This window comes from Amblyomma maculatum, chromosome 3, assembly GCF_055883805.1.
Source record: "Amblyomma maculatum isolate TAMU_Amacu chromosome 3, ASM5588380v1, whole genome shotgun sequence".
Taxonomy (NCBI): Eukaryota; Metazoa; Arthropoda; class Arachnida; order Ixodida; family Ixodidae; genus Amblyomma; species Amblyomma maculatum.
In genome coordinates, this window is record NC_139346.1 from 154,233,467 (window position 1) to 154,257,700 (window position 24,234).

Here is a 24,234-nt window from a genome sequence, read left to right on the forward strand (position 1 = left end):
CGGTGCACTAAAAAACACACACACAAAAGGAAACGGCTTATCTTGCCAAGATTGTCACTATGCCGGCACAAGGTTCACTCGTCGTCGCTGTCAGACAACTCCTTGTCACTGCTGATGGACCAAAGCATCTCATCCTCGGTGCCGTCCATGGCATTCGATATGCCACATTTTTTAAAGGCCTTGATGACCATGGCAGACGGTATCGTGCACCACGCATCTTTCGCCCATCCAGTGAACTCTTGCAGCGAGGCACGCTTCATTCTGTTGCTGGGAGTGAATTCATGGCAGCCACTCACAAGCCCTTCGGTGTAGAGCGCCCGAATCCTATCTTTCACTGGCTTGTTCAAGCAAACATCGAGCGGCTGGAGCTGCGATGTCATGCCACCTGGTATCACGACAAGGTCGGTGTTGCACGCAGCGAGCTTGTCCTTGATGCGTTGGTCGAGATGGCACTTGAAAGCGTCGAGCACAAGCATCGCACGCAGGCCCAAACTGCCGCCGGGTCTCTTGCGCCAGACGTTATCGATCCAGTCGGCGACCAAGTCCGTTGTCATCCAACCTTTCTCATTGGCGCGCACAATCACGCCACTCGGAAACACGATTCCTTTCGGGAGCGTCTTGCGCCTGAATATGAGATACGGGGGCAGCTTGTGTCCATCCGCGGTGCAACAAAGCATTGCGGTGACGCGTTTTTTCGTGGCCGGAAGACAACACGCGCACTTGCTTCGCCCCCTTCTTTTCAACGGTTGTGGTGGCAGGCATGTCAAAGTACAGCGGTGTCTGATCGGCATTTCCAATCTGGCCGAGGTGGTAGCCGTACTTGCGGCGCAAACTTAGAACGAACCGCTGAAAACTGTGCAGCTTTTCTTCGTACTCTTCAGGCAACTTCTGACATATCCCTGTCCGCCTTCGAAGAGAAAAGCCTTTTCTCTTCATAAAATTAGACAGCCAGCACCTGCTCGCTTTAAAGTCGCTCCGCGTTAGCCCTGTTTGTAGGGCTAGCTGCATCGCCCGGACTTTGAGCAGGTCCGTCGTCACTGGCCGCTGCGCCGCTCGCTGCTCTAGAACATATTCTGCGAGCCGCTCTTCTATTTCGGTGAACCGGCCCTGCTTCGGTCCACTGAAACCTAACCAAAGCACATGTACCAAAGCACACGAAGGACGCTACTGCAGCTAGGCATAGACAGCTAGACCAGCTAGTAGGCTCGAAGTGCATACCAGGCGGCCATTTTGAAATGCCGATGGCGATATGATATCGGAGATTTAGGGTCGTACTCGATTCTAACGCGCACCCAATTTTTGGACACGATATATCGGAAAAAAGGTGCGCGTTAGATTCGAGTAAATACGGTAATCGGTGACGTTCAGGGCCTCCAAGCGCCCCGATACGCAATGCTCAAGTGGAATTGGGATGCCATGGCGTGCCAAAGGTTTACCTCGGCCTGAGATTTCATTGAAAGCATCCTGCCTCAATGAATCTAGGCAAGGGAAGCCCACCTCAGGAGTGTTCTCGGACTCTTCGGGATTGAAGGCGAAGCAGACCACTTGACCTGCGGTGCCGGCCACCACGAGGCGCCCCGTTTGCAGGCAGAAGAGCACCTTCTTCACGGCCAGGCGGGGGTCGTCACTGTACGGGTCAAATGTGCCTACCTGGAACGTGGAAAGCAAAAGATGGGGACTCAAAAAAAAATATGTCTATATATGCTCCCTTCAATAAATAATGTGCTAAAAAAAAAATAGGAACAACGAGATGAGAAAAAAAAATTCCCGCACAGTTCCAAATAACTTTTGAGAAACAGCAGCAATGTTTCACATCGCCACAACAGAAGGAACTCAAGACTGAATTTGCGACGCAACGGCAATTACTGAGCACTCTCAACAACTGCAGCACACAGAATTGCAAGCATCTGCTGGAAAGAAAATTCCACTCTGTCTAGTAACAACAATGGCAAAGTAACGCAACAGTCTACAGTATGTGTATTCAAATGCCTGCTGTCCTCAAGTCCTACACCTATTCCGAGTAAACCACACAGCTCCACACACACACACAATATTTTGCCAAAGCGTCCAGTAACAAATGTAAAGCTAATATAACAAAGACCACCCAACAAGCTTCCGACTGCAGACTGCCAGTGAGTTTATTACATATTCATCACACTGCTTCTCATAATGTTCCCATGATAATTTACTGATGCTGTGCAGTAGCAGCAATACTTTATTCTTTTTTCTGTCACAGCACTGGGCATGAAGGCACTTAAACACGAGAAAAAGCATAAACATATTCGAGCTACTGTCTTCTGAAGCACTCAAACTCCTCACTAAGATGCTGCAGCGACCTAAGCAGCAAAAGCAATCGCTTTCAACATGCAGGCACAAATCTCCCAAAGGCCTGTATGTGCACCTCAAAAAAAAAATTAAACATACCACATCACTAAGCACGCACATGCTTATGTGTTACAGGCATGATTTGAAACGCGCGCCGTTTCTTTGGCGAACACGGCACCGCTGTTCTCGTTGAACGAGTGATCACAACATGCAAGCCATCGTTGCGCAAGCTGCCGTCTGCTTTCAAGCGGCGGCTGCCGCTGCACCATTTCAGCACTGACCTCTGAGGAGGTGCACAGTTTTGCTGAACTTTTCATGAACTCGACCAGCACGACGTCTATGTTTTTTTTAAACGAACGGAGTGATGCAAAGGGCGCCATGTTGCATTGCTGAAACGAATGGCGAAGTGCAGCACCACATGAACCAGTTTGCGTAGTGCAGGTGAATCGAACAAACCAATGGTATTACATAGAATTCCAAGGATAGCAAGCGCTCTCAGAGGTCTTGAAAATGTGATTTTCAATTTCAAATGTGTTCAAAGACCTGTATGCACCCTGCTCCAAAATGACAGGGTTCAGCGACTGCGACCACGGGTACAAGCAGCCAAGAAAGCTGTAGCTCACTTTGTGGAAGTGCAGCCACTCCTCTTCTTCCTCCTCCTCCTGTGCTGAGTGGAAGCCAGATGGGCCGTCTCCAGCACCGAACAGGCGTGCCGTCCGTAGGGTTAGTAACTGCCTCAGGCACGACCCGGACGCGTCCCAGAAGCGTACCGACCCGTCCTCGTGGCCAGTTACCAGCAGGTCGTGCTGTGTCGGCGCCTCTCCCGTTATCCGACCACCCACCAGGGGCCACGGCTGCAATGACAACGGGAGACGAAAATGTAGCAAGCGCGAAGTGATTCAACGCCACTGCTCCCATGAGAAATGTCCACCTGTCCAATTATCAAGACAGGGCACATGCATCAAGTTCAAAGTAGGCACCTTTGCATTATGTTGCAATAGGCAAGAAGCCTAGCCACATGTCCGACATGTCTGCTTCACTCCCGGCAAACATCCCGCACCATCCCGCCCAATGGTGGGATCTCCTGGAGCTCAGTGTGCCCCTGAGCTCCAGGAGATTTAACTCCGTCAGCCAATATGCTTCCTAAGCATGACTAAGGAAAGACTGAAAACGAAAATATCCTCGCAGTTTCAGGACACTTCTTCCTGCTCAGTTTCTTTTTAAAGGTTCCACCTCATGATAATTACCTACAAAAACAATGTTCTCACTGCATTCATTCACGGCCTGACCTGTGACCACCTTGCACAGTCTGGCATATTGTGACGCGAACTGGTGCGAACATAACAAAAGCACCAGCACAAAACGTCGGAAGCGGCAAAGTTTAAGGTTATTGAAAGCAGATTTTCTACAAAAAAAAAAATGCCGTTAATTTCTTGTTTTGAGTTTCCAGGTTTCACCGACTGTTCGATTACACGGACCAATTTCCAAGTCCGTCAGAGCAGAAAAATATTGGTCGGACGACTGTGCTATGAAAATGCTATGAAACAAAGACTCCATATGCCAGCCTGATTACCTTGGTCGAGCAGCTGATTGCCTGCTTGCGGCCCACATCCAGCAGCTTGTCCCAGACCTCCTGCGGCACGTTGGCGAAGTGGTTGGTGCAGGTAATGGCCGACGAGTGCAGGCTCGACAGGCAGGGCAGAGCAAAGCTAGGCCACTCATCAGAGGACAGGTCCACCACCACAAGTTCCTCCTCAGCCAAGATCACCAAGGCCACGGGCTCGGCACACTCTGCAAAGCCATTTGTCTCTCACAACAACAGTAGGATGTGCTGGACACCTCCAGTCCACCACTTGCACACCTATCTATATGCTAGGCCACCAAGCACTGCCTGTGGCAGAAGCCTCAACACCGACGAAAGATTAAATGCCAAGAGGATGCGTAGTTGGACTCCACCATGCACGCTCACTTGTTATTGCCGGAGATCTGAACTATTTACCATAGTTCAAGATAAAATGCCTTTGCACTACGAAAAGTACAACTCTTTCACATTACCCAGGTGTGAAACCTTCAGTAGGGCTCATGTCCGAAAACAGAAGTCCAATCTCAGCAAAATTCTGGTGCTTACAGACTGCAGCGACTCCTACAATCGTAAAGGGTCCTAAAAACGAAGTTCAAAAACTGCCTGCCTCCCAAATGATTACATTGCATAATGCAAATGCCACTGAGCTCACAAGCCACATACAAGTCCTAAGAAGTGAGTTTGCAATTTGCAAACTATTTTTTTTAATTTTCATTCCTATACATAGTGGCAACCAGAGTCCAGTCTTTCGCACGCGTTTCGCCTCTGAACATTGAAAGTCACACGTGACATCACTAGGAAGGGACTGTCATGGCTCGCCAAACACCCCGACAAAGAAGGCTGAGCATAAGATAGTGGCGTGTCTAGACAGTTTCCTTTCCCCTCACTCATGTACTCACTCGTCTACACACACACACACACACACTAAGTCCTTATGTGTGTGTTTGTGCACACTAAGTCCTTATGCGTGCATACAATCAGCGGCCCAGAAACGGTGTTCAGGAAACCATCAAAGGAGATTGTCCTCCTTGGGCAACACCATTTTGAGATGGTTCAAAATGCACACAAAGAAATGACTTCGACGACAATCCCAAGATAACGCAGATTAGCCAGCATGCGCGAGAAGATAAAGCGAACTTTGCCCCTCTTAAGGCTTTTCATGGCTACTGTATTATATCGAGAGCCACCTTTATCCGATTTTCCAATAAAAACCCACATTAACATATGAGGGTAGATGCATTTATGTAGAAAATTACGAATATGAGTTTTTCTCGAAATGTCCATTTTTACCAAACTCAGGCCTGTGTCCTCCCTTAAAGTGCACGCACTGTCCTTAACTTACCGGAGTCATCAGCTTCCTTGTCCACAGTAAAGAAGTCGACCACTTTGGATGTGAGATCCAGCACCTTGGACGTTCCTCCATGCTTCACCGAGACCGTGTGCCGTTCACCATAATTTGCTCGAGGCATGCCACCGGAGAATATGATGAAATCATCCCTTCAATACAAAAGAGAAAATAGAAACAAAGCAGTAGAATGTTATTTATGAAGTGCAAGCTAGAATTTGACAATGAAGGACAAACATCTAGCAGCAATTTCTCATGTCCTTGCATCCTCCTATCTAATGGGGTCAAGAAAAAATTTGTACCATGTGAAAATTCGTACAAAATTGAACAAAAATCAGTATGTGGAAGTATAGCAGAGGCATTTAGGCACCCCTGTTAGCGGCTGAGGAAATTTGTTTACGGCAACATGGGCATTTTGCACTCATAGCGTTCTCTTCATCAGGAAGGAGTTGTGTGCCCCCCCTGTAAACAAGGTATACAATACTCACTTCCCGGTGGTCTGCTTCCACAGTATCTTGTTGATAGCCTTGCAAGGGTAAGGACCTGAAAAGTAGCATAAAGAAGGGCAAAAATATACTGCCGGTGAGCTAGGTTTAAATGGGCCAATCTAGGCCGTATCTAAATAAGATGCAGTCATGTAAAGAATAATATTTTTGTTTTGACATAAAATGTCTTCCGTAAGGACGTTCCATGAATCCCAACCTTAACAAGGATCTCGAATGTGCTTTCTCGCACGACACTACGTTGGCTGGCAGAGCCATACAAAACTAACTATTCTACAGTGCCCACTGTTCCAAGCATCAGTTGCACAATGGAGACAACACTGTGTGGCTCACAACTGTTCAGACCAGCGCACAAGAAAACATACAAGGAGCTTTCAAAAGCACTGCATGTGCGGCACTACCAGCCATGGGCACTCGACCCTTCAATGGTTATCGAGCAAACGCCTAACTGGCAAACGCTCAAATATCAATATCTAACACAAATGCAGAGCCGAATACTTACCATAGCACTGCTCCACGGATTCAAGTGCCTTGGAAGTGTTGACACCCCACACAAAGTAGCTGCAGTCATTGTGGGCACTCATGAACTTGGTGCCGCTTCCATGCCACGACACGGAGTGGAGATCCTGGCGCAAATAACAAAGCACACATAAGCAAAGTAACTTCCAACTGTTCAAAGTCTTGATGTATGAAATTATTTCTAAATTGAAAAGGCTTCAAGAATATGTGAGCTGCCATCTGAAAGACAGTCTCAATGAATCACCATTCCACTCGACGGAAGTGTGCTACCTTTCAATAAATTAAGAAATAATGAAAAGTTTGTCCGTAGGTAATATGGAACAAAAAGTATCTAGTGACCAGTCACAACAATGCAAGTGCTGATCGTTGTTCACAATATCTGATTTGGATTCCTCACTGCCATGCCCTATGTATCAGCAGTAGCAATCAACATATTTAAACTGCTTATCTAGGTGCTCATAAAGCACAGTCATTGAAAGCCACAGCTAGATAGAGTTGCATTATAATAACCTTGTTTTCAGCATATATAAACCCGTAAAGAGTTACAATTACCCTACATTACGCAGCAGCTTAAAGGCAAAGTAAAGGCTGACTCACATTTCTAACCCGTGCCTAATTTAACGCTACTCCTTCACAGGCTAAGTTAACATTAGTGCCAGGAACTGATCACTTCAGCAAGACTGAAATATAAGCCCACATTGTGAATTAAATTGAGCAATAAAACCAGCATATCAAAGACATGCATTGCACCAAATGTCATGCATTTACTTCTCTACTGCTCATGAAAATGAGGCGTTTATATTTCACCCAGTATTGACAAAGTAAAACCTTGTTCATTCAGTCATAGGGACTACAAAAAATGTTCAAGTACTCAAACAAAACAAAAGAAAGCGATGGGCAAAGAAAGAAATTTAATTGCAATAACACACTACGCATACCCACTGCTCAATTGCACCACTGCACTTAGTATTGCACTATGGAGAAATTCCTCTAAATCATCTGCCATTTCAAATAACACAGTCTGAATCACCAAGGTTTTACTGCCTTTCGTTTTCTAGTTGTCAAACTAAGCGTCTCCCATTGCTACTTGTGACCCCCAGTTATAAAACCCAGTTGCCCGTCTTGGTGGCTCTGTGGCAGAAGAATGTAAAAGGTGCCCATGTGCTGTAAGCGGATACATTCCCTTACTATGTAAGCACATAGTAAGGGAATTAATTCTATGTGACCTAAACTGATCTAGAGCTCTTTACTGCGGTGCCCCTCATAGCCTTTGTCACTTTGGGACATTCAAGCCCAACAATCCACATCTAGTCAAAATCTATATTTAAGAAGCATGCATTTTTGCATGGTGATGCTAGTATATCATTTAATTTCATGTAAAATAAACAGCTGTGCACTTAAGCAATATGTCTTTTCTTTTCTTTCAAGCTTCTATCCAGAGATTTCAAGAAAATCGCCAGCAGAAAATTTGGTGGTAGCATGCCATTGGTTCCTTTTGGCAACAAGGAATGTGACAGGAGTAAAATTATCACCCTGATTATCATTGAAATTGAGTAACAGGCTTTTTAATGTTCCTACTTCACCTCATTTTAGCCCGCTCTTTACAGCAAAATTTCTTAAGACCTCTTAATAAAAAAAGCTTGGACAGGTAGTATTACATATGTGCACAAGAACTTTCGCACAAGATCTTATTGTTCGCAAAAAATTTCACAGTTGTGACTCCCTGAATGTTTATTTTTTGTTTATTTGTTTAAGGATCTCTTTCCCCAACATAAAAACCTTGCAGTAATCATTCTCAGACACATGAAGACATCGACACAACCAAAGCAGACCAGAGTCCGAACCCGGACCACAACAGCCCAGTTTCAACAGAGGCAGTACGCAAGGCGCCCATTTATGGGTCACTTATCCATCCAGGATAGCCATTACAAGGACAGTAATGAAAACAAAAGTATACTTAATTTTCAATAAGACTTATGACAGGCACGAATAACTAAATTCAGTCTTCTGTGAAGAGAAAAAAACTGGATCTACTGTCATCAGAAATTGAGTAGTAGTTTGTGCTTAAAAGCAGAAGATTTGTATAAATTTGTTTGTCCTAATTGAAGGCCAACATGAGGCCAAGCCACTGTTTTTTACCATGTGATGGAAAGCAGTACCTCTCCTTGACATACAACTGTTTAGATAAACTTACAAATGATGAAAACTATGTTCGCACACAAAGCTTCTCTTCCATGCATGTGCAATGGTGTGGATTTCTATGGTCTGTGCCAATTTTCGTTTAAGCCAAACTACACAGTGCCTTCCGCGTACCATTATCCATTGGCAAAAGAATTCTGACAAGCAGAAGTAAACTGAGAGGAGCAAGGCTCCAAAAATTAAACCGGTTTGAGCTGCGATAACTGCAGTCAAGAAAGAAAGGCAAGACACAAGCAAAGCCCCAGAAACACATTAGCACGCCAAAAACAAATAAAAAAATCACAGCCATCGGCATATGCATACCTGCCAACCTGAAGATTTCAAAATTCGTAAAACCTCCGCGACGGGGGGGGGGGGGGGGGGGGGGGGCTGTTTTTTTTTTACTTCCCGAGAATTTATCTTTAGCGACACCCTTGCTCCTTGTAGAGTAATGAGCGAAAACTCCATTGTGTCTGTCACGATTTATTTTTGCAATGCTTTTGCAGTTGCTGACTTCGCCTGCTTCAAAAACTTCTCTGTGTAGGCTTGCTCAAAGCAGGTGCCACTCTGGTGTCCTTTCACCATCAGCAGACTTTCTAGAGTTTTCTCGGAAACTGATGAGCGAAACTCCATTCGAGTTTTGTTGACAGAGCTGAATATTCTCTCACATTCAGCGTTACTGTGGGGAATGGAGAGTATGCCCAGCATAACCATTGAGATTCTGCGGAATCTGGGCGATCCGTCGACATCTCGAATGCTTCCCAATTGCGACCACTGTATGCCGCACCTTGGCTCATTCAGTATGTCTGCTGGAATCTGGTAAGCTTGTATGTTGGCAAACTCCACTTCGAGTGCATCAACTGTTTCTTCTCTTGTTTCACCACTCTGCTGGGGCAGAATAGCAGGAAATGCCATAATGAAATGGAGTACACTGCTGAATGAAGCAGTTTCTAGAGCCTGCACTTGGGCAACTTCAGCCATCTTCAGGCTGATGTCTTCCAGCGGGAACTTGTGGCAAATATAATCGCATGCTGCAGTGAAGTAGAGACGTACAGCCGAGAAGAACTGCTCTTTCTCATTTGAGGTCAGCGTCTCAACTACAGAGGAGGTTGTCATGCCAATGACGATGTCTTTATCATCTTTTTGATTCTCGACCGCTCCGTAGGCAACTTCAGGCAATGAATGGCATCCTTTGAGAACACCTGGCCGCACAAATCGAGTCAACAGATCCTCGAGAAGGCGGTTCAAGAGGCCCCTGAGCACATGAATCTGAGGAGCCTGCGACTGAAGTAGGCAGTTTGTCTTCTCAAAAAGAGGGATAACATTTTGGAGAAAAAGACAGCATGCCCTGCTTAGCTCCGATGACAAAAAAAAAACAGGCGCTCTTCACGGGTCACGTGGCTAGCTTCTGCAGATGCCTCGCATTGAAGTTTCAGTTTCTTTACTTGTGGTGCAGAATGAACTCCTTTTCTTTTTAGTGAAGGTCCATCACAGTCGGTGCTTTTTTTTTTCAACACCTGCAGCAGCCTTGGGAAGGTGTGCAGCAGTCTTTGAGGCCGGCGCAGGATTCTTGGCGATTTGTAGAGAAGTCTTGGGAATCTGGTAAGACTCCAAAAACAAGCTCTGCTCATTACACTGTTTTGTTTCATTCAAGAAAAAGCTAAGTAGTGGTTTCCACTGGTCCAGCAGCCTCTTCAAACACTTCCCCAAAGACAGCCAACGTGTCGGCGAATGCTTCAGCATCTTCCTGACGTCGACGTCATGCAATCTTTGAAAGTCTTTTAGTAGATCTTTCCGCTTTGAGCTTTTCTCTAAGTAAAAAAAAATGTCAACCAAGGCCTCATCAACCTTTACAGGAAGACATGCAGCTCCTTTTTGGGCGGCCAAGTTGATGAGGTGGCATGGGCAACCAACCCCGATCAAAGCTGGTTGGGCCTCCCTCAATACAGTCGAAACGCTGTTTTTTTTGCCAATCATGACATGGGCATTGTCCGAAGACAATGCCAACAGGTTTTCAAGAGGCAAACTTCGGGACTTCATTTCGTCGAGAATCAGATTTCCAATTTTCTGACCCGTCGCTTCCCCTTGGATTGTACCGAGGCAAAGGAGGCGGCTTTCAACTCTACTGGTCTCTTTAACGAAGTATGTCGCAACAATAGGGTAAAGCTGCGTATCCCTATTGTTACTTCCGTCCACAGCAATCGAAAATACCTGTTTTTTTAGGGCATCCAGCAAAGGAGTCTCTGCGTTCGCAGCCATTTCACGAACAATTGCCGTTGTCTTCGTCCGTCCACAGGCGTAGCGTTTGGCTTCCTCGCACTTGGGGAACATTTTCCGGAAAAGTGGTCCAGCGTGATCACTGACACTGAGCGGTATGTTGTGTTCAACTAAAAACGCCGTGAAATGGCATTCTGCACGAATCCCACCGAGGTCGCTGTCACTGCGAACAAAACTTGTCAGGCTCGGCTGGCTGTCCGCGGCTCGCACGTATCCTTGGTGCTTTTTCGAAGCGATGTGGATCTTTATGTCGGACTTGCCACCATGTGAAATGTTAACATCACAGGCACACGTGGTGCAAAATCCGAACTTCTCTCCTTTCTTAGACGGCACGATGCACGGAAATTCTGCCGTGTACGACTTCAAAAATACTTGGAAGTACTGTCGCGGCTTTGAGCCCGCCATTGCACTGCGAAACCGCTGCTACTAAAACTTCAGAGTCACACTGAGTCGGACGCGGCCGCAGATCACGCAAAAACAGAGGCCTACACCAAAGTTGTCCAAACACGTGAACAAAGGAACAGCCACTAGGTTTTGGATATGGATTCGTGTTCCCCCGAGTAGACGATAGAAGTCACGACAACGTTTGCAGCTGCTGATGATGATATCACAAATATGTGTTGCCCTCTCGTGGCCGCCAAAGGTACCATAATAGATGGCCTCCGAGATTACCCTACCGCGCGTGTGCTGTTATCTCGGAGGCCATGATAATAAATGTCCGCATTTTTTTTTCCGAAAATAAAACATTTTCCGTAAAATTTCCCACAAGATTCGTAAAATCGTAAGACTGGTCAAAATTCGTACATTTTACGGAAAATTCGTAAGAGTTGGCAGGTATGCATATGTGATGGGACTGCTAAATTGCGCCAGAATTTACGCTCACCTTGTTGCAGATGTATGTCTGCTCAGCGTTGAGCGACTCCCTATCCCACAGCACCATTAGGCCCCTCGAGTAGCCAATGACCATCTTGTTTGGGTCCAACGGGTGCTCTGCAATGGCCTCAACGCCTCCAGGGTTGATCTTGTAATCTTCAGGAACACTGCAATAAGCAATGCTAATGAGGCTCCAGACTAGACAAACGCAGCCTTTGCTTACTGTTCTAAAGAAGAAAAAAATCGCCAAAAGGGAGGCACATAGGTGTCCTCTTCGTATCCAAAACAACTAGCAGCATGTTTTTTTTTTTTCTGCGGAAAAGAAAAAAGGCAGACAAAAGAAGAGAGAGCCGGCCAAATGCACCTGTGGCCAGAGCTTATGGGGAGTCCTAAAAAAATAAAGTACTGGAATAGGCTGGAATAATATGCGAATCCCCGTTATGAGCCTGAACAAAAATTCTTGTTTTTGTGTGAAGGGTCACTCTCCACACCCACTTTGCAACTGGCTATACAATTATATAATACAATTCCAAAAACTACATTTAGATTTCATTCGTTTGTATAGTTCATTTCAGACTAGCAGTATGAAAAACAGTGCAGTACTAATTATTTGAACTCTCTAAATCAAGCACCTGGTTTTCCTTGTTTTTTAACTGCCGCTTTGGTCCCATCTGTGTGATGAATACTTTGAAAAAGCTTAGCTTTGAACACTTTTTCCATTTCCTTTCAGATCAAATTATTGAGAGATGACTTCAGGCTGCCTTAGGCTCCTATGTAGCACTCCTTTACTCATCCTCTCACTTGCCACTGCTAAGTGGCAACACAGGTCCAAGAAGCAGAGTGGCAGCTCACTTCTGGGTGACGAGTTCCTGGTAGATGATGGCGTCAGTCATCTGGAAGGACTTGATGTCCAGCAGGTGAATGTTACCTCCTTCGGTTCCCAGGTAGAGGTGGTCTCCGGAGGACTGGACGGAACAGGTGAAGATGCGCAACCTGCATGCAGCAAACAAGCAAGAAAAAGTTGGTTACAATGCTCAATGCCCGCACCCGCCTCACCTAGGATCAACTACATACAATTTTAAACCCATGATATAAACACTGTCAATTTTTAGTCTTGGTGACGAATTATGAGCTGGTTGACTAATTATATATTTTTATTTTAACGCTTTTTTTTTAGTTAGCATGCAATACATATGAACATCGTGACGGCGCATTGAAACAACAAACAACCAACCAACAACGAAAGAAGGGATAGCTCTTCACCCATACATTCACGGCAAAGACACTGGCCGAGTGCAGATAATGTGTTTCCCTTGATTCCCCATCAGGTATCACGATGCTGTGCTCAGAAAACTGGTAGAACCAACTGCCAACCAGCACTCACTTGGAGTCCACGGTGCAGGACTCGATATGTTCGAGTACCGAGTCCTCACCGCCCTTCATGTTGATCTCCCACAGGTGCAGTGTGTTGTTCTCGAGAAGGGTTATCAGGCGACCCTGCAATACAAACTTGTGAGCCTAAACTCCACACTCCGCTGTCAAAGAATGTTCCTGCTCAGTAAATCACAATCTGGCCACAACGGTCTCTCAAGATTTCCCCAGTTAAATAATAGCAATGAGAAAAAAAAAGCAGCACAAATATCTGCACATGCTCCCTGGCGCCAGTGTGCAAACACACCTCATATAGGCCTCTTTTAAAAAAGAGGTCAAGGGTGCTGCCATACTGGGCACTGGGCTGTGCTTGTAGCACAGGAAAGAGTTGAGGATTAAGCTCCCCAATGACCGTTGCACAGCCTAGAACAAAATTCATCCAAGTGTCATAAAATAAATGTGGCCTGTATCAGCATTTAGCCATTGGGTACACCTTTGCTTCCACGACGCTATACGGCTCCCCACCAGGGGGTGTGCCTCTGCATTAATGCTTAAAAAAACTGAGACTCTGCAACAACACCAGTGGCACAGCCAGAAATATTTTTCAAGGGGTGTTATGCAGTGCCGGTGAACGAAAAATAATAAGGGAAAAAAAGGCAGAAAGGACAGCTTATCCACTGCCCGTGCTCACCTGCTTAGGCACAAAGTGCAGCTCTATCACAGGGCTGGTGGCATCGTGCTCAGCCACATATTCAACACCAGGGGCGCCATAGCTATGAAAAGTGTCAAGGGCACACACACATTGCACTTCACAAGATTCAATTGGGTTGCTAAGCAGCAATGGTATTGATTATCAAAAACAAAGGCTCTGTCGAAAATAAGGCTGCACAAGAAACACAAGATCACAAATAAGGCCTCTAAAACAATATTCCTCTGCTGCATAATATACAGCCTGCAGAGTTTCCTGGGAAGTTAGAAATTTTGAGGCCATAAGGGGGGAGGGGAAAATAACAGCTGCATAACCTGTATAAAATATTAACATTACAGTAAACAGATCAATGAAAAGAAAGAAAGGTAAGGTTTACTAAGAATGTCAAGAAGGAATGCTCCTAAGAGAAATCGCATAAATCAAGGTAAAACTATTTGGTTTTAACTAAAAGGGCATTTTAGGGAAAGTGCGAATTCACCTTTTGAAACTCAAATTTAACCAATAAATTCTGGCATGCAAGTCACAACTAGCTGGGTATAGAGAGCCAAGTTGCAGTAGGTCCCAAAGGAAATAAAAAAAGGTGCCAAAAAGACCAGGAACCTGGTCAGACAACATTATTGGAACAGTACAGTGAATGTGAGCTTTGAAGCACTCATCTGCGCTCTCGGACAGGCTGTTGGAAATGGGGAGGCTTAGTGCCGTCACAAGGTTAAAATGCTTCAGGCTGCGTGCAAGGACACCAGCAATCTTCAGAACCAGCTACGTGAATGGCTCGTTCAAAAAAAAAACTGAAAAAAAGAAACAGCCAAACCTAAGCTCTAGGCGACTCCAGAGTCCTGTCCACACATGTAAACTTAATATACTTCATAGAAAAAAAAAAATATCCGTCCATATAAAATATTGCAAAATTGGAAGCTGCATTTTAAAATTAACCCATAAAAATCCGACCTCTAGCTACAATGCTGTTGCACGCCTACTTAAATGTGTACTAAAATGAAATCTTCCATGTCCACTCCACCACTTTTCTTTAGTTCTTTGCTTTAATACAGAGAATTATTGACAAACATACATTGAAAAGAGCCTAATCGGTGTCAGAGTCAGATGACAGCCCCTATTCCGATCAAAATTTATCTGAACTAAGAACAGACTGGAGAATGATAATGTTATGGTGGTGGTGATAGTCATATTAAAAGTAGTATATGCGATAAAGTCATTAAAGGTAGTATATGCGATAAGTATGTTTTGCATGCACAACCCCAGACCATTATCAACTAAAGTTCAAGTATCAGCAACTGGCAACGTTTCCTAGCTTCTGTTTCTGGGCAAGCAGCATGGCATTTACAGGACCTTGTTTATCTGTGGTGCTATGCCATTCACTTGCTGTAAAAGTGCTTTTTCCACTGATGCCACAGGTTTTAAAATCCCTTTAATGTACACAAAAACAACCAAACGCTCCGCTTTCACATCAGCTGATTTCAAATGCTAGGCAGCGATTTCTTCCTAGTCTCTTGGTTTACTCCTTTACACGCTCCAGAAATGGAATACTGGACCTTAGAAGGTTGTGCCAATGATAACCAGTGTGATAAGCAAGCGCAAGTTTATTTCAAAATTTTGAAACAGATCCAAATCTACTTAGGCTGCGCTTAGGAGGATTCCTCCCCAAAGCCGCGACACTGGTCATGAAAATGACCACAAGCCATGGTTGCTCCAGACACTTCTGTGAAGAATATTGACGCGTGCATCAATACCAAGCACAAAGGCACTGACACCACGAGGAGTGGTGCATGCTTCCTCTACAGCTGTATTCTTTGTTGCAAGATTCCTAACACAATGTTTAATAGTCGCATCAGCACTCAACGTCGGCAGACAATGTCTACACAAATCAAGGATACACCCTGAGTGATCCAGTTTTGGTCCCAATGGCAAAAAGCTCCAAAAATGGGTCCCAGGCCAGAGCTGTGGGGCAGTGGGGGAATCCATGGCAGGCAGTCTGGCAAGAGATGTTTAAAAACGAAAGTAGAGGGTGATGTAAGTATTTCAGTGAACTTCCATAGAAATTGAAACACTTTAACAACCCACCTTGTTGCAAAGCTATATATACAACTCTTAATGTTTTCTTCCCAATGGGAGGAGGGGACAAAGGGATGGGGGATTTTCGTGTTAATTGCCGAGCAAAAAGCACAACTTAGTTCTAGCCATAACGTAGGACAATCCCTCTGTGCCTCAATAGCAAAGCAGGCACACAAAAGCCATGGGGGAATGGGGGTGCTGCAATCTGTGTATCAATTTAACTTTGTAAGGGAGGGGGGGGGGGGGGGGGAAAAGCGAGAGGACTTACGCCCTTCTTGCCAGCTATCTACATGCTAGTGCTGCTGTGCATGTGAACATCTTATAGGACAACCTTGAGTTGTCTAGTTGGTTGTTTAAAAAAAAATGATGTTCTGCTGTCAAGACTTTAAGAATTTAATATTAAAACTTTCCAGTACATCTAAGAAATATATTTTGTTCACACTCAGCCGAATTTAATGGTGGCTAATCACAGCACGGTCAACTCAGCACACAGACAAGAACTTCAGAGAGATCATATGACCCTCAATGACAAAGGAAGTCAAAATCAGACTCAGCAGCCTTAACAAGTGCTTTTCCAGAGACAAAAGAGTGCTGAGGAATGCAATGTCTGTCAACAGCACAGTGTCCACTGTAGCGCAAGCCTCGTGCATTTGTTCTATTGTCTCACTGTCAGTGCTTGCTTTGTTTTCCTTAACTCACGGCGTACATTAGATGATGGTTTGGTTTGGTTCGTGGGGTTTAACGTCCCAAAGCAACTCAGGCTATGAGAGACGCCGTAGTGGAGGACTCCGGAAATTTCGACCACCTGGGGTTCTTTAACGTGCACTGACAACGCACAGCACACGGGCGCCTTGCTCTTCGCCTCCATCGAAGAGCTGCCGCCGAGGCCGGGATCGAATACCGGCCTCGGCGGCAGCTTTTTGATGGAGGCAAGGCGCCCGTGTGCTGTGCGTTGTCAGTGCACATTAAAGAGAAAAAAAGAAAAGCTCAACAAGTTCTACCTTAAGTAGCTGGGTGATGACTGCAGCATTTTATCAACAAAAAAAAAAATAAATAAATAAGCAGCAAAAAAAGAGCACCAGACAATTGAATTTAACACAAAAGCATTGTACTACCGTACCCCTTATGGGACCTCCAAGCACCCAGGACACAGTCGCTACTCACTAGTTTCCTTCAATCACAAACTATTGCTTAAACATTAGAAGCATGATGCCACAGCAAGGAACCGGCTCAAAGACGGCTGGGAAAAAAATGACAGGTGGCACGTAGATAATAATGGTAAATGTGATCATGCATTGGCTTAGAGTTGAACTGGAAGCAAACGAGCAACGAAAGCACCTGGCAACCACTTTTTTCACCCCTCGCCTCAACACAACAGCATGGCTCTGCCTTTCTCGTATTTCGATGCTGCTGTGTCTACTATCTGCTCACAAAATGGAATGGTGCAGAAAGAGTCTGGTAAAATATACATTATTAGCAGCAGCTTGGAAGAGCAGCGGTGGTAAGCTCTGGTAAAATATACATTATTAGCAGCAGCTTGGAAGAGCAGCGGTGGTAAGCTAGCTCACACAGAGGGGGAGCCTTCCATCACCTTTCATATGTAAAAAAAAACAGAAGTTTGGAGTGGCAAAATGCATGCTGTGAAGAGGAAGTGATGATAATGCAGTGACAGGCTCACCAAAACCTCTCGCAGCCACGCAACCTTTGACATTAGGAGGATTTGGCTGTTACACCACCGGAAAATCGGGTTACTCTCCGACACAGCAATTAGGAATTCCTGCCGCAGCAGCAGCCTTCACGAAGCTGAGAAGGAGCAAGACTGGGCAGCCTGCCAATGCTAGCAGCATGAGCTGTCTCGACCGAGGCTTGGTCTCACTTTTATTAGCTTTTTTCTCTTTCTCTCCCTCTGACCATTAGGAACATCGTAACCAATCGCACGCATCCTGGGCTGCGTCATAATCGTGTGTGCTATGGCAATGACGATTCTGTGGGGTCTTAGTAACTATGCCTCAACCACTGCCAGAACTCCTCAACCCTAAAGCTTCTTTACGAACTCATTAACATTGAAATGTGCACAAACTATACTCCGATGTTAATTAAAAACTGGAACAGTACAAAAGCAAAATAAATAAAGATTGGCTGTGCCCATGGATAACATGCAGGAAGAGCAAGGAAAGAATGTAGAAATAGAATCTCTGGAATATGTCAATGAGCAGACTGTAAATTAGTTTATTAATTATCTTGAATTCTAATCAGCTTTGGCCTCAGTGTTAAATAAAAGAGCTGAAAGAGACTTCACTAGATGTCAGGCTCTGTAAATGTGGCAGCCGCAGTCAGAAGCACAGGTACACAAGAAATCAAATGAAAAAGTGCACCTTAATTCCACAAAATATATAGGTGAAATGCATAAATGCATAAAAAAACCTATTTATGTAACAATAACTGTAGAATGCCTTTTCAGCACAAAGAAATATCATTATAGATTTATTTCTGCACCCTGCAAGAGCTGACACACGAGTGTTGGCTAGCCTTCTATCAACTCATTCAGTCAGTCAATGAGCAAAATAACAAGACACTAGAAGTTATGATAATACCAGAAAGCAGATAGGATACACAGGAGAAACCGCAATGATAAAAAAGGGTGGTGTCTTTACCTTGTTGAATGCAAATAGTTCTCGCTGGACCTTGAGCCGCTCAGCACTGACGTGCTGCGACCTTTTTGTCATGAACTTGAGCATCTTCACTATTCAGGCCTGCACAGATGGAATATGCACTTTTTCAGAGCCAAATAAATGCTGCATTCGTACAAATACTTCAACACAGTAGTAATGCTGTAACACCAGTGCCCACCAGAAGGTATCAGCCTGCCCTTAAAACAAGCGCTTCCACAGCAATGAACAAACAAAAAGGAAGAACACAGTAACCAGCAGGACCTGTTGAGAGCACTTGAAGGTCCAGGGCTTTGTGAGTAATGAACTCAACAAGACACACATAGCCACCATCCTTCACTTTCTAATTTTGGTCCTCCAATTACCCTCGCCTACAAAAACCAACTGCTTGGGATGAATAAGGAGAGTTTAAACACACATGTACCAACAGGGCATCGGTTACTGAAGTATCACAAAAAGTTAAACAAAAGATATGGAACTTGTACTTTCAAACAAGACAAAATGGGTTCGGAAAGGGCCTAAGCATCTCTCACAGTGAGTGTGAATATGTTTTAGGCGTCAATGGAAGTTCAAAGATTAACAACAAAAATGATTGACTTCACTGGGTTAAGCCATTCTGACAGGTTAGCTGCTTTGGCAGTGCTATGGAGCAAGCACAGAGCATTCATCATAACATTTTGGCCTCCCCAAATGTAGTCAAGTTAGCACATAAGGCACATGGGTCATTACCAGCTCACTTGTCAGCTGTAATCAGTGAACTATCAACAAGCATGCACATTAAATTCGCACATCCTCTCTTATCCCACAGTCTCCATACAGACATGGAACATGTGAAGTGCCTTGATATAGCTGTTTGTGCAAGCAGCTGCAAACCTTGGGTTGCCTGTAACAGCACAGAGCAAACAAGGTGTTTTGAGAAATGCCAGTACAGTAGGGCAGTGTCTTTATCATTGTTGAAGTCTGTTCAGATATAAAATCACTAATACAGCTGAACCGCAAATTCTCCAGAATTTGAGACTTTCAAAACCGCCCCCATAAAATCTGAACCTAGAAATCTTTTTCATGGAATCTTTCCTCAATAGGAACAGATGCACCATTCGATGATTTATGCTTATTCAGTGTAACATTCGTCAACAGTAAAGAGACCATATTTAGTGTATTTTAAAAGAAAATTTTCACACTGTTTAAACAAGACGGGTGCATTTTGCACAAAGGTTACATGCACTAATGCAGCAGTTATACAAGCTTAGCTTTAAACAAGACGGGTGCATTTTGCACAAAGGTTACATGCACTAATGCAGCAGTTATACAAGCTTACACAAACTCTCATACTGTACTACAAAACCACAACACGTCCTTGCCAGTCAGTAAAGTCAGAAAATGAGCCTTTGTCTTCGTTTTGGAGAACACACTTCATGACACTAACTAGAATACACTTTATGATACAGGCTTCATGCAGGTCAGTAAATGAATCTTTGCTTTCATTTTTGTGTAACACATTCCATGTCACTACAGCATACTTAATGATACAGCATAGACATTCTGCGTCCGCTACATACTCGACAGTGCAGAAGACACCCACACAGCCATACCTTTTTCCACAAAAAAAGCCTCAGCATATTCCAAGCTTTGTATTTATTTCCCTTGAATTTCAAGTTATGATGCCCGTCGAGTTAACCGGGTAAGGCCGGCTTGCAGAACAAGACGCTTCTGCCTACTGTCCAGCCTTGTCATGACTCCAGTCTTTTTAAATTGCAAACAGTGTCACTTGCTACGCCTAAACACAGGTAAATTTGAGCACGATTTTTGCTTAACACCTTTCGCGCCGCTAGTGAACCATACGCAACCTGTCCGAAATGCGGCATCGCTCAAAAAAAAAAAAAGAAAAAAAAACAGCGGGTTGCGCACGCGCACATTGCGAGACAGAGAAAAAATAAAGCGAAGAACAAAGAAACGCAACTCCGCCGGGGACGGTCTGAATAGCAGACGACAGACAGCGCGCTCGACCAAGCATGTCTCGGATTAATGTCGGGCACACACCGGCCGCGGTGGCCGTCCTTGAATACGAGAGTGCGAAAACTCAGCTGCAAACCAACACCGAGCAGAAAAGGCATCAATGTCAAGGCGCGCAGGTGCCGCAGCATGCGATGTGCTGCACCACGCCAGACAATACACGGCGCCGTGCCGCGTCCCTCCCCACGGCACGGCTGCGCGAAACTGCGCGGCCTTCACCTAGGCAGCCAGACACAAGCAAAGAAACACGAGCGAAAAATGCGCTTTGCACGCCGCGTTGCACATACATACAGCTCGACAAGCGCTATGCCGAATGACGCTGGACGTCCACACAGGCGGGCGGCTTCCTCGCGTACACAAAAAAAAGAAAACCGTCCGGAATGCGGTTTGCAGTCGATGGCAGAAATTCTTTCGTCGCAGTGTTTCAAGAGTTGCTCAGATAAAATAGCAGGACGGCCAGACTACGAGAACGCGATCAGGCGTTGCCGAGATAGCGGAACTACGCTCCTTCACACAGCATTAAAGCTAGACGAGAAACAGAAAAGAAAAAAGTCGAAACCGCGACGCGTGACGCGCCTCGGCCAGCGCCTACACTGCCGATATCCATCGCAGAAAAGCATCCACCCAGGAAGAAAAAAAGGATCCCGCAAAAGTCACGCGGAACGATATCGTTCTCGGCGCCTGGTAAAACAAGATGAAATTGGCGAGAAAACAGCAAAGCTTGAACATCGCCTTCTCTTCCTAGCGCGATCTCCGCGAGTTGGGCGTTGACATCGCTTTTGACAAACCAGCCTCCAGCGCTATTTTCTTGTTTTGTTGATGCGCTGCCTCCAAGCTCATACACTGACAAGAGACGGCATGCTCCTCAAAAACAGGAGAAACCATGAGTTTTATATCGCAACAACGGCGCCGAATCGTAAAGTGATATCGGAAGCGGTTGCTAAGATTTTAAGCAAAAAATTACAAGCAAGCGCAACGAAGTACTCGAAGGAGCGGTCAGCGGGCAGTGCAACGGAGAGAGCGGCTGCACCTGAAGGCCGGTTTTATAGGTTAGGCCTAACGTTGCTCAGAGCGACATTTGTGTTTACGTGACAACTCCGCGCGGAGTAGTCGACCACGCCAAAGTTTGATCAAATGACCGCAGCATCGGACGTGCGCAAAATAAAACTGTACCGTACTTACAGTGAATGCTCTTCAATGTGTAAACATCCTATGATGGACTCTCCAACACTTCAAGCAAACCGGCTACACACACACAAACGGCAAGACACTCAACGCATGTGTCCACACAGCGCGTACCTGCGCGAGACGGGACGCTGTATTCTTGCGCTGCTGAAGAATTTTGGCCTCAAACAATGTTATGGCGTTAAACATTTGTCAATATGAATTCCAAAGTTCACAATATTTGCAATCACAGTAACTTTCAGGCGGAATGCGTAGATAAATTGATAAGGATATTACTTCGAACAAGGCGGACTATTTTCTATCTCGGTTGCATGACGTCACCGCCCAGGGGCGCATCGCTTGAATAGGCCATTGACTCGTGCGCGCACCCAAGCTTTCGGTTTTTTCTCCGTGTTTATTGTTACGAGCTCCCGGTCACAAATACACGCGATTCGTGCTTCGAGGCCGTCTAATTTACAGCGCCGCTGGCATTACGCCGTCGCCTCTCGACCGCAGTGCAATGACGGGTGGAGCGTTTTGCAAGGCCTGTTCGCATTAACCGGCGCGACGCTCGGAGGGCGCAAAATGCTCGGCGCATAAAGAAAAGAGGTGAACGCGGGCGTGGCAAAGGCGACGCGGATGCTGCTGTCTGTTCCGTTTTGCCCGTGCCGGGTCTGGCTCCATAAATATTTGTGGTGTCGCGCTGGCAAACCGCAGAGCCCATAACGGGAAACCCGTCCCGTCCCTGGATGAACTACCGGGCGCGCTGTCAAAAGAAAGAAATGAAAAGAACACGAACAAAATGAATTCACAAAAATGAACGCAGTAAACTCGTCTGCGTGCGGATATAAAAATGATGCTGAGGTTTTTCATGAGCTTATACATGCTAACTCGCGCTCGTCGCTGGCATAAACCGCTCGTCTTGCTGCCCTTAAAGTTTATTTATGCTCACCTTTCTTCTTATTCTTTTTTTGACGCCAGCACTTAAAACATTGCTCTTTTTTTTCTTTTACGTTCTGGATTTTTGCTTTACCTTGATGAAGAGCACACATGATGTAAGTGCGCTTCGACATAAAAGATGTTTATTCCTCTACCATACATATGCTGGCAGCGTCGAGGTCATGGGCCTTAACTGCCGACAACCAGTTTCCTGGTTATTCTATACCCTGTTAATCATAGATTCATTTCCACATAATGCGAGTCGATCCCCATTTTGCCACAAACGCATAACAGTTTTCCTTTCTTTTTCTTCTTCGCGTAGCCTTTCAAATTACCGCAGCGAGTGTAACATGCTGCACTGTCCAGATAGTGCACCTGACCAATTTTTTATTTTATTTTCGGAAACTGCCCCCCGCCCAATGAGGCCAATGAGGCGCTTACAGGGCCTGAACGAAGGGGTGGATGGTTGGGTATGGAGGAAGGAGCAAGCGATTACGGTAGTTAATTACGGCGCTAAACAAGCACGTCAGCTGTGACCACACTCCTTTTGCTCAAACGCAATTTAACCTTACTGCAGACGATGCGGAAATCATTGCCATAGAGCGTTCCTACACATCAGCCTTATTGCAACTAAAACACTTTTATAGCCTGGCCGAGAGCTCTATGCCGAATGACACTTATACATGAGGGAAGCACTGAAACCGAGAACATCATATATTTTGCCACAAACGCATAAGTTTTCTTTTCATTTTCTTCTTCGCGTGGCCTTTCAAATTACCGCAGCGAGTGTAACATGCTGCACTGTCCAGATAGTGCACCTGACCAATTTTTTATTTTATTTTCGGAAACTGCACATGCATTTCGGTGGGCCGAAAGGCATGTGCAGTTTTTTTTTGTTTGTTTGTTTGTTTGTTTACTTTTCAATAGATTATCTTTCTCTCTCTCTCTCTCTCTCTCTCTCTCTCTCTCTCTATATATATATATATATATATATATATATATATATATATATATATATATATATATATATATATATATATATACATCACCGCTGGTCCGACCTAGCTGGATTTTTCGCAGCGACAGCTGGTAAAATGCACGGCTACACACCGCCCACTGCAGCGGAGCATCGGAAATGAGCAGGCGTCATAGCGGGCGGCGCACATGTTTCAATACGAATGCGTCCGCTATCCGGAATGTACGGGCCCTCTGTATACGCTGCACTGAACAAGCGGCGTCGGCCGATCTGCCCGGGCGGAGTCGCTCCAGGTACCGCCGCGCCATCATCGGCAATGAACTGCGAAGAGCTGCCTGGCTGGCTGCACAGCCGGGAGTGGTGGTGCGGCGTCAGTGCCTGTCGTTGACGCAAACTGTTCAGTCGGAAACAGAGGCCATATAGCTTCCCTCCCGCCGCTCTCAAGCACCCCGCTTCGAGTTTCGGTCGATTTCGTCTTGCTTCCTGCTCTTATGCCGCTTCGTGGAAAGCGGATGTAGCATTTGTTGCCTTCTCTAAACGAGTATAGGCGAACAACGCCTCTTTTGCCTGTCACAAGACCGAATGTCAAAGTCCCCAATAAAGTAATATCAATAACTAAAAATCTATTTTATAATATGTCGTCGCGATGAACTGGTACGACTTGGGCGTTCTAGCTTGCAATGCGCACGCGCAAAAGAGTAACTAACGCGCACCTATCGTC

General features: G+C 45.4%; 1 protein-coding gene across 1 annotated transcript in view; it reads right to left on the reverse strand.

Moving 5' to 3' along the window:
• l(2)gl (LLGL domain-containing protein l(2)gl) overlaps positions 1–21,763 on the reverse strand; it is a 61,889-nt gene extending 40,126 nt beyond the window's left edge. The window contains exons 1-13 of the mRNA XM_084598274.1: positions 21,617–21,763; positions 18,407–18,505; positions 15,575–15,672; positions 13,665–13,746; positions 12,987–13,099; positions 12,455–12,595; positions 11,613–11,769; positions 6,258–6,381; positions 5,741–5,795; positions 5,250–5,404; positions 3,899–4,116; positions 2,949–3,179; positions 1,498–1,650 (exon numbers count right to left, since the gene is read on the reverse strand). Coding sequence (XP_084454400.1) covers positions 1,498–1,650; positions 2,949–3,179; positions 3,899–4,116; positions 5,250–5,404; positions 5,741–5,795; positions 6,258–6,381; positions 11,613–11,769; positions 12,455–12,595; positions 12,987–13,099; positions 13,665–13,746; positions 15,575–15,672; positions 18,407–18,490 — 1,611 coding nt within the window. The 5' untranslated portion in view covers positions 18,491–18,505; positions 21,617–21,763. The remainder of the gene's footprint in view (positions 1–1,497; positions 1,651–2,948; positions 3,180–3,898; positions 4,117–5,249; positions 5,405–5,740; positions 5,796–6,257; positions 6,382–11,612; positions 11,770–12,454; positions 12,596–12,986; positions 13,100–13,664; positions 13,747–15,574; positions 15,673–18,406; positions 18,506–21,616) is intronic.
• Positions 21,764–24,234: the final 2,471 nt, after the last annotated feature.